Source organism: Diuraphis noxia, unplaced genomic scaffold (genome assembly GCF_037042655.1).
Source record: "Diuraphis noxia isolate RWA-SAM2 unplaced genomic scaffold, SU_Dnox_SAM2 contig0001, whole genome shotgun sequence".
NCBI lineage: Eukaryota > Metazoa > Arthropoda > Insecta > Hemiptera > Aphididae > Diuraphis > Diuraphis noxia.
Window position 1 is genome coordinate 85,728,175 of NW_028301711.1, and position 13,536 is coordinate 85,741,710.

The 13,536-nt window shown below is 27.2% G+C and overlaps 1 protein-coding gene across 2 annotated transcripts; it reads left to right on the forward strand.

Annotated features, from left to right (window-relative positions):
• The first annotated feature begins 1,827 nt into the window (after nucleotides 1-1,827).
• Drp1 (dynamin related protein 1) lies at nucleotides 1,828-13,421 on the forward strand. Of its 2 annotated transcripts, XM_015515995.2 has the most exons (13): nucleotides 1,828-2,092; nucleotides 2,157-2,361; nucleotides 6,874-7,018; nucleotides 7,107-7,315; nucleotides 7,392-7,602; nucleotides 7,668-7,768; nucleotides 7,838-7,984; nucleotides 9,505-9,668; nucleotides 9,731-10,097; nucleotides 10,159-10,335; nucleotides 11,680-11,905; nucleotides 12,001-12,212; nucleotides 12,279-13,421. In XM_015515995.2, the coding sequence occupies exons 2-13, from the start codon at nucleotides 2,260-2,262 to the stop codon at nucleotides 12,333-12,335; spliced, it is 2,118 nt and encodes a 705-aa protein (XP_015371481.1). In that variant the 5' UTR covers nucleotides 1,828-2,092; nucleotides 2,157-2,259; the 3' UTR covers nucleotides 12,336-13,421. The 2 variants fall into 2 exon arrangements, with proteins under 2 accessions (XP_015371481.1, XP_089074314.1); XM_089218188.1 differs by having other exon boundaries at nucleotides 1,828-2,361.
• Nucleotides 13,422-13,536: the final 115 nt, after the last annotated feature.

Below are 13,536 nucleotides of genomic sequence, written 5' to 3' on the forward strand. Positions count from 1 at the left end.
TGCACAGATTTTATTATTGTTACTAGTGTGTGTATTTTTATTTTTGCTTTTAACAATGATTTACAGAATATTTTTTGCTTCATATAACATATTATTCATGTATAATTTTTTATGCAATTTAAATTAATAAAAATTTTTTAATAATAATAATAATAATTATAAATATAAATTAATGATGTGGAGTTGGTAAATCTACATAAATACAGAGGGAGTATAATATAATTGTCCCACGTTAAACAGTTTTGGTTATGTTGTACATTTGTTAAACGGAGACAAAAAATAAGAGTGTAGTGTTGTCTTGCAGGGATAGTGGCAGGACACTGTCACAATGACATACTTTGTTATCTTTGTTTTACAAGTACGTTATGCCAGGTAACATACCAATCACGCTTTATTGTACAACTTAAAATACTTGTAACTCAGCAACTCACTTTAAAATTAAAAGATGATTAAAAACCTAAGACATCATCTAGTTCTAGATAATAATCTTAGCTTTAAATGTTATAAGAGGACAATTCACTCTAATTTTTAAACTAACGGAGGTAAACGTGATCTGCTGAATGCTGAGTGTAAGTTTTGTTATGTTATGCACTTGAAACTTGTAAGACGGAGACAATAAATATAGGTGTAACATACCCTCTAGAACTAGATCCAACATCTTTATTAATATACTATATAGCAATAACATAAATTACAAAACCCGATATTGTAATGCAGTGCTTCTCAACCTGTTTTGTTATAGGGCCCCCTAAATTTAATGTAAAACTGTCAAGGCTCCCTTCCATGGATGTAAAAGCAAAAAATAAATAAAAAAAGGTCATTAGTATTATTTTTTTCAATGATATACTAATATACTATACTTACATGCCCGAATTTCACAATTTCACACAAATAAATTATTAAAATGTATAGATGTAAAAAACTTAAAAACATATATTATAAACAAAAAAAGAATTGGTAAAAAAGGCTAGGTTAATAATAATAATAACTGAATAACCAAAAATATTTTAAATAAAAAAATATTTCAAGGCCGTCATCTCAGAATTTTTACTTCCTTTATATGCATATAAATATACTTAAACTAGAGTGTGTAGATAATTATTACTGAATGTATTGTTTAACATCAAAATTGTTCACTGCCAAAAAAGTGATGAGATAAAAAAAAAAACACATCTCTGTAAAAGAAATCCATTTATTTCTCCACTCAAATTTTAACATACAATTCAATAAATATTGATTGGCTGAGTTCTGTAATAGGTATAACTGTTTTGAGTAGGTACCTAAATTATGATTTGTGACCTGAAAAATTTCTAACAAACATTTTGTACTTATCGACAGTTAAAAAGTTAAAAAAAACACTACGTTTACACTATTATAATTTATAGCTATATAATTACTATTAAAAATGTCAAATAACCATATTGGCATATTCCATAGAAATAAAAAGTAGTTTTCTATTGATTCATTCTTTGGTCACTCGATTTTAGAGTTTACTTCATGGGCATATTATAAAATATAAATTTCCCAATATAATCTTAACATTTATAGCATTTACGTAAAATTGAAAATTTGTATTTGGTTATGACTTTTGAGCCACGAATGGCACGAATTAATTCGTATTTTGACCGTTTTGACTGTTTTGAGCGGATATCAGCGAGACAGCCACTGTTTTTTCGCTTATCAATCAAAACCTTCACAGCCATTTTTACGGTACAATCAGTGGTGGCGTCTGTTACCATGGTCCGACTATTCACATTTGCGGTAGCGCAGCTGCAGTGTTAGTAGCAGGCAGCAGCTGGTCGTCGTCGGGTCGCGGCAGAAAAGAAAATCGTTATCGTTATCACCTCAGCGCGTCGATCCCCGATCGGCCCGATCCCGACACACAGTGAACAGTGAACATTACCGACTGTTATTTTTCAGACATTACCTATAATATATTAATATTTTTATTGTGCGCATTCCCATTCCCCGCCGATCGTGTTTGTTATTCTTATTTATTACTTCGATATTATCTGTTCCCGTTGTCGTTTGAATTTCAGAACATTAGCCAACCACTGGTATCTGCCACCGACATCCGAATTTTATACGCCCGGTAGAATATTTGTAGACGACGCTTTAGAATAAGGTAAAAAAAGTTATCTTTTCCTGTTCTCCAGCTAACGCCAACGAGTTGTACGCATCGGTGGTAAGTCACTCCGTGCCTGAAGAACTAGCCTGCGTGGTGTCTGCCCGTCTGTTAGTGGACCATCGACGCTTACAATGGAGGCATTGATTCCTGTCATCAACCGATTACAAGACGTGTTTAACACTGTCGGTTATGATGCCATACAACTTCCTCAAATCGTAGTTGTGGGCTCGCAGGTATGTTCGTTTTCTGTCATGGTAAGACTATGTAGATCTGTTACTTTTTAGAGGTAATAATTTTATGGACTCATATTACTTTTCACTATGAGTTCAATTTTATCAATGTAGTAACTTATAATAACTTAGCTACAATTTTGTGTGAAAAAAAATTTCACTCTGATATAATTGTGTTCCTTATTATAGCTAATAATTACAATTGGTCATTTAACTATCCTAATTGTCAAAAAACATCTTTGAGTATGCAGTTTCCTATTAACAACATATTTATAATATATCATCTCAAACATACCCACTTTTTTTTTATCTACTCAATTAGATTTACTTATTAGATATTTCAATTGGATTACATTTTTAATTGTCTACTACCTATCTATTATTTTATTCTTAAGCACTTAAAACAAATATTTGTTTTCATAATTTTATCCTCATGCATCAAATTTTTTATCTTAACTTAAATTATGGTTCCTATACATTTAAATAAAATCATTTTGTATTCAAATAATTCAAAAAATTAAGTGTTTAAAACTATTTAAAAACTAAATATGTTAATAGGCTTTTCACTAGTTAACATTTTTTTTTTTTCATTTTTTTTTATAACTTTAATTTAAACTAGTTAAGAGTTATTTATTTAAGAATTTTAATATATGTTTGTTTGTAAATAAAATTTGATCTTACTGGTAATACTGTCTTAAAGTACTGTACCTATTTAAAATTTAACTGCAATCTATTATCTATTTAGTATAAAATATTAACTAGTAGTGGTGTGTCCAGTAGGAGATTTTGTTATAAGTTGGATTAGTGAGAAAAATAATAATAGTAGCTTCTGAGCCAAATTTTGGCCTCTCAAAATAAAAATGAAGTCTTTTAGAATGTACAGCACCATAATAAGTGGTTTCTACAGTACATTATTTCCTTGGATTTTAATTAATTTGAAATGTTCAATATCACTATCAATTATTAATTAATAATTTTCCAATAAGTGTTACAATTTGTGACTCTTATTTAGCTAAATAATGTAATAATAAATTAGTAAAAAAATGTTGTAAGACCTGATAAGTACTTAATCATAATTAGTGCTTGGGTTTTAAAGCTCTTAAAATTACTGTAATATGTATGCATTCATGTACTAAAAAATTACCAAGTATGCAATCAAATTACGCTCTAAAAATCATACTATTTAGCTAAATAAAAACATAACAATTTACTATAAATTAAAATTTCATAACTTCTTAATTTTTACTGTTAATACATTATAAATAGGGCTCAGATTTATATGCAAATACTGTTACTGTACTATTTTACTGTGACTTGATAAATTAATTTAGGTAAGTCATAAATTTGTTTCAAAGGATTTCCATTGATATTAACTATATTTTATTTTACATACTTTTATTTATCTTGTTACAAGTACATGTTTTTACATATTTCTCAATAATTCCATTTTTTCCTACATATTTGGACAATTTGTTCATTTACGATATTTTATTATTTAATAATTATTATTAATTGTATACGATTTTGTTTTTCAAATTTCCAGCGTTTCCATAAGTACAAAATAGTAAGAAAGTATCAATTATTAAACTTATTCTACGGTCAATATATATTCAATATTTATGACTTCAATAAACGATAGACAATGATTTATTAATATTATGTGTTTGCGTGACTACTGACAATGAAGCTTTCGTGGGTTAATCTGTGTTTGTTGTTCATAATTCAAAATAATTCGATGGTTGGATTAATATTTTTTTGGAACAAATACAGTCTACCACCCCCCTCAAAATTTTCTATTTTTTTTTTGGAACATACTAATAATAACTATTTAAGAACGGTGGTGGTTTCAGAATTTATCGGTCGGACTTAGTTTCGAAGTAGTCAATTTTTAAAATTTTGTGTTTTATACGCGTACCTACCCATAATGCTATAATTAAAGTATAGGGAGCAAATTTGGGTCTGACTAGTTACAAGTAGAGTCACTCCCTACGCCTGCCGGCTCTGGCGGTCAAACTCGAGGTCCTCCGGACCTCTCTTTGGATGAAGGCTCGGCCATCAAACCCCCCCGGGGAAAAAAAATCAAAAGAATTGTAAAAGACGTGATAAACGTAGCGTTGCGCTCACGCGTAAAAAACGCAAAATTGCCAACTTCTAAAGCCCATAACTTCGAAACTAAGTTTGACCGACAAATTCTGATTGCACCATTATTCTTAATTAGTTAATATTAATATGTTCCAAAAAAAAATCAAAAATTTTGCGGGGGTGGTATAGTGCATTTTAGCCATTTTTTTTTATTATACTTCATTTTATTATTAATTTATAAATTATATTATCATTTTTTTTTTTTTTTTTTGTAATATTTAGAATTTTTTAACACATATTTTTGTTATTTAAATATATATTTTGGTTATATAAATTTACATAAATACATATAAATCTGATCCCTAGTTATAAATGATGATTAAAGTTTTGATTTTAGTACAATATGTATATTTATGTATTTTATTTATTTTTTTTGTAATATTACTGGAAATAAGTTATAAAATGACATAAAATCGCTTAAAAATGTACTTAAACATCAAAGATATTGAAAAATGTAAATAAATGTCCTACGTAAAATTTGTTGTTGGTATAGAATATACTTGAAACATAATATTTGTATCTTAGAAAGCATTATGTCAAGCATTACAGAAAAAATATTGAAATCCAAGATCTAGTAATAACATACTGATCTACTGTGTAAAGTATAAGAGGACTGTAATATCTATACTATCACTTTTTACTTTTTAGTTTGTCAGTATAACTTTGAGTCTGTTACCTGCCTACATAAAAATTATAACTTAAAATAATGGAACTTGTTCCACCTCCATAAAAAACTGAAAATAAAAAAAAATTATTGTAAAAGGTATGACTTATAGCAAAGTATGGTACATTAACAGTAGTATTGAAACTTGTGTTTATGCAAATATTGTTAAGAATAAAATATATTGATCTAATTGTTATTTTTTGTATATAATAAATAAATATACTACTAGACATTAAGATTTTTATATTTTATTAATTACTTTCAAAATAACATAATTTATTATAAAGGATTTTTAAAATAGTTTCCATTTAAAAAATGTAGATTATAATATTAACTATTAAAAGTGATGATGGTTTATTAGTTATTATTATTAATTTTCACCATCAACCTTTTATATGTACTTATTATGTTATTTAAAATATTTAAGAGGATATTTTTTGGTATTTGTTGTCTCCGTTTTACTAGTGCGTAACTATGTGTAACATTGCAAATTTATGCTCAGCAGATCATGTTTAATTCCGTTAGATTAAAATTTAAAGTGAATTGACCTATTATGTAACTTGATGGTAAGAAACGTAGCGTAAATTATGACTAAATAAATAGATTTGACTATTGATTATAACTTGGTGATACACTTACCAATCTTGCTTCATTTATCGCATAGTTTTCCGCTTCTATTATATTATATTAGCATTACCGACCAATGAAATGTGAGTAGCTACTAGCAATTGTTTTGTTTGTAGGTAGAGTAGTGTGAGGATGTGTCAATCATGCTAAAACTGGTTTTTGTTATCATACTTATTTATTTAGTTACAGTGTAAATTAAAACAAAGTATCCTAAAGAAACCCATATAAATACCAAAAGGTACAAACACAAATAATATTCTAACCATCAATTTCTATTATAGTTTGATTTATTCCAAATTTTAAACTAATGGAATTAAACCTGATCTACTGTGCGTAAATTTAATATGTTAAATACTTGTAAAACAGAGACGACAAATGTACGTGTAGTGTCCTCTCTAAGTTATGAATCAAGATCCAGAGAATTGGATGGTTACATTTTTAAACACTATTATAATACTATTTACTATTTACTTATTACTACTTATTACTACTATTTGAACTCAATTTTATGACCTCAAATAAGGTTGAGTTATTAAACACCTTCGTCCCACTTTTATACATTGACACACCAATGAAAATCAAAAATATAGAAATAATTTTAGAACATTAAAATGGCTTGGCATGTTGTTATTTATTGTACTTTTCAACTGTAACTGTAACAATAACAAATTTTATTAATTTTATCTTGTTGTAGTCTTAAATAATATTTATTTAATATTTTTTAATATTTTATGTTTCAAATATTAATTTATTTTTAGTTCAAGTTTATACATGTCTAATAGGTTATAGTTTTAAATACAAAAAAAAAAATAATTAATTACTATCATTAATTATTACTGAAATCTATTTTGGAATATTGTGAATTTATTTATATTGTCAAATTGTTATATATTTCTTAAATAATTCTAATCTAGAGTTAGGTGCAAATAATATATAAATTTGTATGTAACTTTTAATTTTTGATTTTCAATTTTAACAATAGATATTTTAATATTATACTTTCATCATAGAACGGTTTGATCAAAGTTTTAAATAAACAAAATCATTAGCACTTTATTTTATTTATTTTTTTTTTTTTACAGAGTTCTGGTAAAAGCTCAGTAATAGAAAGTATTGTTGGCAGATCATTTTTACCTAGAGGTATTGGGATTGTTACTAGATGTCCATTAATTCTGCAGCTTGTCAATTGTCCTTTCACTGATAAAGAACATAGAAGTTCTGAAAATGGTGATAGAATTAATTGTTATATGTTATTGTTCATCATATTATTATTGTAATAAATTAATCTAAATGTTTTTATTGCACAATTATATAGGTACAGTTAATTTGGAGGAATGGGGTGAATTTCTGCATTGTAAGAATAAAGTTTTCAAAGATTTTAATGAAATACGAGATGAAATTCAGAATGAGACCAACAGAGTTGCTGGAAGCAATAAAGGAATTTGCCACGAACCAATTAGCCTGAAAATATATTCCATACACGTATTAAATTTATCACTTGTGGACCTGCCTGGAATAACTAAAGTAGAGACTAATGATTTCATGTTTAATATTTAAAATTGAATGTATTTTTTAGTGTCATAAAATACATTTTTTTTAGGTACCTGTGGGCGACCAACCTGAAGATATTGAATCTCAAGTGAAAAATTTAGTTGTCAAGTATATTCAAAATCCAAACTCAATTATTTTGGCAGTAAGTACTGCTAACACAGATATGACAAATAGTGAAAGTTTGAAGTTGGCCAAAGAAGTAGATTCTGAAGGAAAAAGAACTCTAGCTGTAATCACTAAACTTGATCTAATGGATGCAGGTAATATTTAATTTACTTATCTCAAATTTTCTGTAATTTATAGATCTTGCTTTTTTTTTTTGTAGGTACTGATGCAGTTGATATTTTGTGTGGTCGGGTGATTCCTGTTAAACTTGGAATAATTGGTGTTGTTAATAGATCACAACAAGATATAAATGACAATAAGGTTTGAATTAAAGAACAACTAGTAAAATAGTGCTATATTAACTTTTTTATTACTTTCATTTTTTTGCAGTCAATTGCTAATGCTCTAAAAGATGAATCTACTTTCTTGCAAAGGAAATATCCCTCATTGGCAAACCGAAATGGAACTCCATACTTAACAAAGACACTTAACAGACTTTTAATGCATCACATTAGAGATTGTTTACCAAACTTAAAAGTAATTATTTAGAAAGTCTACAACTGCTTTTATACAATCTTTACTTATTAGAGATCATTGATTGTACTAAGAAATATTATGCTAGTTAGTATATGAAAGTATAAGTATTTAGGTATTGTTATACTTTGAATGGCAATTATCATACAATGTATATATATGATGTATGATATATATAATGTATCACTAATATAAATACCAAGACTTTATATGGCATACAGAATGTTCAAGTCATCAGTTGATAATAAAATAAATTATAAATTTTAATTTTAAAGAGAATTTAACTTCCATTCATGTTGTCTCCACCTTACAAACTTAGAGCATGAAATTTGAGTTCAGTAAAACCATTTTTGAGTTTTTACTTTAAATTTATAAGTTATTGGCGAAAATTAACTTAATATCAAACTTAAAGGTTAGACAATTATTTGTGTTCTATTCAATGGTATGACACAGGTTGTGAATGAGTGTTAACATTAGTACATACCAATGTAACACACCAAAATGCACAAATTAATTTAGTTACGATTTTTACAATTATTCATTAACAAATAATAAAATATTTTATTTCTATATCAAATTAATTATGCTTGATGTTTAGTGAAATCGTCAATTACATCATCATGATGATATTTGACCTAAATGGTTTTTAATTATTAATTTTTGAATGATGTAATTACAATCTTTATTACCTGAAGAACCCAATTTTATATGATAGGGCTTAAAAAAAAACATTGAGCTATATAAATGCATGACATACTTGCATTCGATGATCAAACTTTTTTGAAAAACTAAACTATTACAGTGTCATGTATGCGTTATGAAAAATGATTAAAAACTGTGTTATAATACGTGTCTTCCTATGGCAATATGCCTATATGGCTATATCACTGTACTAGACTCGCTCAAGCATTTTCGATTCACATTACATGGCAGAAAGTATAAATAAAGTAATACAAGAATACATTTCTGAACATTATTGTGGACATCTTCGATGTGGGTGGTGTTGTGTGGTGGTGCGACGGCTTGTATGTCCTACTATATTTAAATAGCTTATACATTTTACTTAATTAATTATTTGACTTGATTTTTACCAAAAAAACTTTCTGTTTTCAAGTGTAAGCACTGCTTACAGTGCTTATATGTACACTTTGCCCCGGGTTCTGTTGTTAGTTTTTTATAATATTTTAATTTTCAAACAAGCTATCAGCAATTTTGTATATTAATATTTTACATACTCATAACTTTCTTAACAATTAAAATACCATACCGTAAAAAACCAATGAGACAACAGAAATATTGTTCTTACCTTTAAGGTTGATAATAAATCAGCTCAAAAAATTATTTTTAATACACCTTTATTTGTTTTAAAAATTTAAATGCCCAGTGTACTTAATAAATAAAACATTAATTGTGTATTGAAAAAAAAAGTAAATCTTTGAATCCTATGATCTTTACGTGATTTTATATAGTTATCCTATACATTAATAATTTGAAGATGTTTATGACCTGTGGTATGGTTTTAGACAAGAGTAAATGTTATGGTTTCACAATTTCAATCACTATTGTATTCATTTGGTGACGATGTATCTGATAAGAGTCAAACATTATTGCAAATCATCACAAAATTTGCTGCGGCATATTGTTCAACAATTGATGGTACTTCGAAGAATATTGAAACAACTGAATTGTAACGAAACATATTGATCTATTTTTTTTTTTTGCATAAATAACTATTCTATTTAATTATAGATGTGGCGGTGCTCGGATATGTTACATATTTCACGAGACATTTGGCAAAGTTTTGGATTCTATTCATCCTCTGACAGGTTTATCTAAAATGGATGTATTGACCGCCATCAGAAATGCCACAGGGCCTAGACCTGCATTGTTTGTTCCAGAAGTATCTTTTGAGTTGTTAGTTAAAAGACAAATACGCCGACTAGAAGAACCTTCTTTGCGGTGTGTAGAACTTGTGCATGAAGAAATGCAGCGTATGATCCAACACTGCGGCATTGAATCACAACAGGAAATGATCAGATTTCCTAAACTCCATGAAAGCATTGTAGATGTTGTGACACAGTTATTGCGTAGACGCTTACCTACTACAAATGCAATGGTATATTTTAAGTATTTATGACTAACAACAGAATTAATATTAATTATGTTTATACAAATAGGTTGAAAACTTGGTGGCCATTGAATTGGCGTACATAAATACCAAACATCCAGATTTTCATAGGGATGCAGAACTTGTATCGTTGATGATGAAAAGTGCTGAAGAAGATGAATTTTCAAGGCAACGCATGTTGAGGAAATACAATGTGAATCACTCTATGGCTGGATGTGATAGAGACGTAAGTGTTAAATGTAATTTGATTTTCAATGTTGTTAAATTTATATTGTACAAAACCATCAGAAGAAATATATCTTATTAGTTATTATATATTGTTATACTAAAATTGTTGTTAAGATTATGAATTTTTTTGAATTATAAATATTAACAATTAATAGTATTAATGGTAAAATTAATGAACTTAAATAACAAATCAAGGATCATTACAATATAATTTACATTCAGACTATAAACAAATATCGTTGACTATTTCATTTAGTTCATTTCTTATTTAGTTTTATTGTATTTTCAAGTATACACATTAGAGTTAACCCAAAATATTTAATATTGGCAAATATTTGGAATATTAATAAATCCACTAGTTGGCAATAATTCTTAAACAAACAATAAATTGTAAATAAGAAATACAATTTAGAGATACAATCCTTTCAACTTGATATTTTTGTAGTCATTTTTTGTACAATATTCTTAAGTTGTGAATATCTAAGACTGATAATGTTTTTTAAAATAACTACAGTTGATCATGTTTTCGTAGAAAATTATAATAGAAAATTGATGTGATTCTATGATGGTATTTTGATAGTTATATGATTCATAAATATTCATTATTGTGTGTCTAATCTAACTATGTTCTTGCCATTTATATGAATAAATTTATTATGTTTAATCTGTTCACATTTCAATATACTTACATTTCTGTTATGTCTATGTGTATTATAATCACTATTTACAAATACAAAACAAAACATAATATAATGTTGGAAAAAATTATAGGATTTAAGTTAAATAGTTTTTATTAATCGAATCAGCCAATTTATTAATTTGTATCTAAATCATTTTTTGTATATTTAACAAACTTTTTTTGGAACATTAAAAATCATTTCAATGTTATATATTTTAAATAATCCAAAAACCCTTTAAAATTAACTATTATTTTCATGACATTATGTTTAAAAAATAATACCTTTTCACGTTTTACTGCAGTCAATAGGACTATGTTCTGTGCTTCTTATCCTTATTCTTAATGGCATTAGATAGTTAGATCTGGAGTAGATTAATCTACATAGTCAATTTTCTTTAAATAACTTTTTTCTTTCATTATATATAGCCACTATGTTGTTAGAAAATGAATTGATTTGTATAAAATTAAATATTGTAATATTGTATTATATCTCTTATCATTTTTGGATGATTAATAATTTTTGAATTTTCAAGTGTCAACAAAAAATAACACGTTAATTCATTAATATTTGTTATTTATCATAAGAGTGTGTAGTAGAGAGTATGGCCCACCCCTACCAGAGGATTTTGGTTTGTTATTTTTTATATATTTTATGTTTTAAAGAGTGTCGTCAGCACTGGATCATTGAAGAAAACGCCAAAACAGCAACAAGTGGACATGAATAGTGAAATGAATTCCGTAGAATCTTCTCCAGCGACAACACCTGTGCATCAAATGCAAAACGAATGCATGCCTCCGACTATAGTCAACAGTTTTAACAGCATGGATTTACAGAGTCCATCTAACAGGAACTTATCTGAGAAAGAACTGCGTGATTGTGACGTAATTGGTACATATTGGTTTCTAATTAAAAATTGTTATAACACATTGTTAACTTGTCAAATGTTTATTAATTTTGATCTATCTGTTCTCGATGATTTACAGAAAGATTGATCAAATCGTATTTCTACATTGTGAGGAAATCTATTCAAGATAGTGTTCCAAAGGCTATAATGCACTTTTTAGTAAATTTTGTGAAGAACTACCTGCAATCAGAACTAGTTACACATTTATATAAATCCGACCAAGTAGAAGAGTTACTTAATGAATCTGAACATATATCCAACCGCAGAAAAGAAGCTATTGATATGCTTAAGGTATTGTATATATGTTTACTATCATTTCTACATAAAATATTATAAGTACATAATTTTTCTCAACAGGCCTTACAGAATGCTAACAACATCATTAGCGAGATCCGTGAAGTGCATGTCTGGTGAATGTGTAAAGAAGATTTGATGTGTAGTTTACAATTTTTAATTAAATCCTCGATCAGTTAAAAATCCGCCATTATTATTACTATTATTATTATTAAATGTAATGTACGGACCAAAATAACTCAGTACATACTATGGGGGGGTACCATTAGTGTTTATTTCAATTACTCCCATGATGTCTTAACGTACATAAATTATTAGTTTACATTTTTAAATGAAAAAAAATTATTCTTATTATTTTCATGCATACAATGATAAACTATCAATGAACCCCATTAGCCTTAAAATTATTTTATGCTATAAATCTAGAAACTAGAAACGTAAGAATTTTTTGTTCAACTAAATTTTATCAGCTTTATCTTATTTGTTGATGATTTCAACACGGACTGCATTTATAAGATTATTCGAGGTTTTTATCCTACAACACAGTATAAACAAATTGTTTTTAACACTGTTTAATTTATATTCCATCTGTAATACTGTATTAATAATTATGAAACAAAAAACCTAAGTTTTGAACTATTATTTGTTCATAAGAGAATAAATATAATACTATTTGATATTTCACACAATGAGTGTGGTCTGTTAGTTAATCTATTGTATAATTTTTTTTAGATCGTTCAAGTTTAATTATTCAATGTTTACATTGCATTAATGTTAGTGATTAAGAGAACTTAACGCACTTTTTTATAATAGTTATATAATTTTCCTATTATTCAAAATTAATGATTCATGTTCTCGGTTATTATAATAAATGTGACAAGCTGTCTGTAGGAAGTATGTTTGTTACTTTGATCTAAAATATCAAGTTAGTTATATTTTTTTATTCAACCATTAGCCTCCATTGTTATCTGATAATGATACATTGTATGTATTGTGTAATTTAAATTACTGAGAAGCTCAAATCTGATATTTGACAAAGATTGCCTACCTTATATTACTAGACATGTAATAAGCGTGTAGAAAGTGTCACAAAAAATATGGCACTCTTTTTTTACACTTTTATTCATTGTTTATGGTTATGTGATAATATATGTATATATGAAGATAATTGTATTTAGTCATCAATATAAAACTACACCACTGCGAGATATTTGTACATTGCATATAATGATGTTTCTATAAACAATTCTTGTCTAGTAGTTTAAGATCTAGGAAATAGACACATGCTACAGCATTGAGTCATTGTTCATGAGATAATATA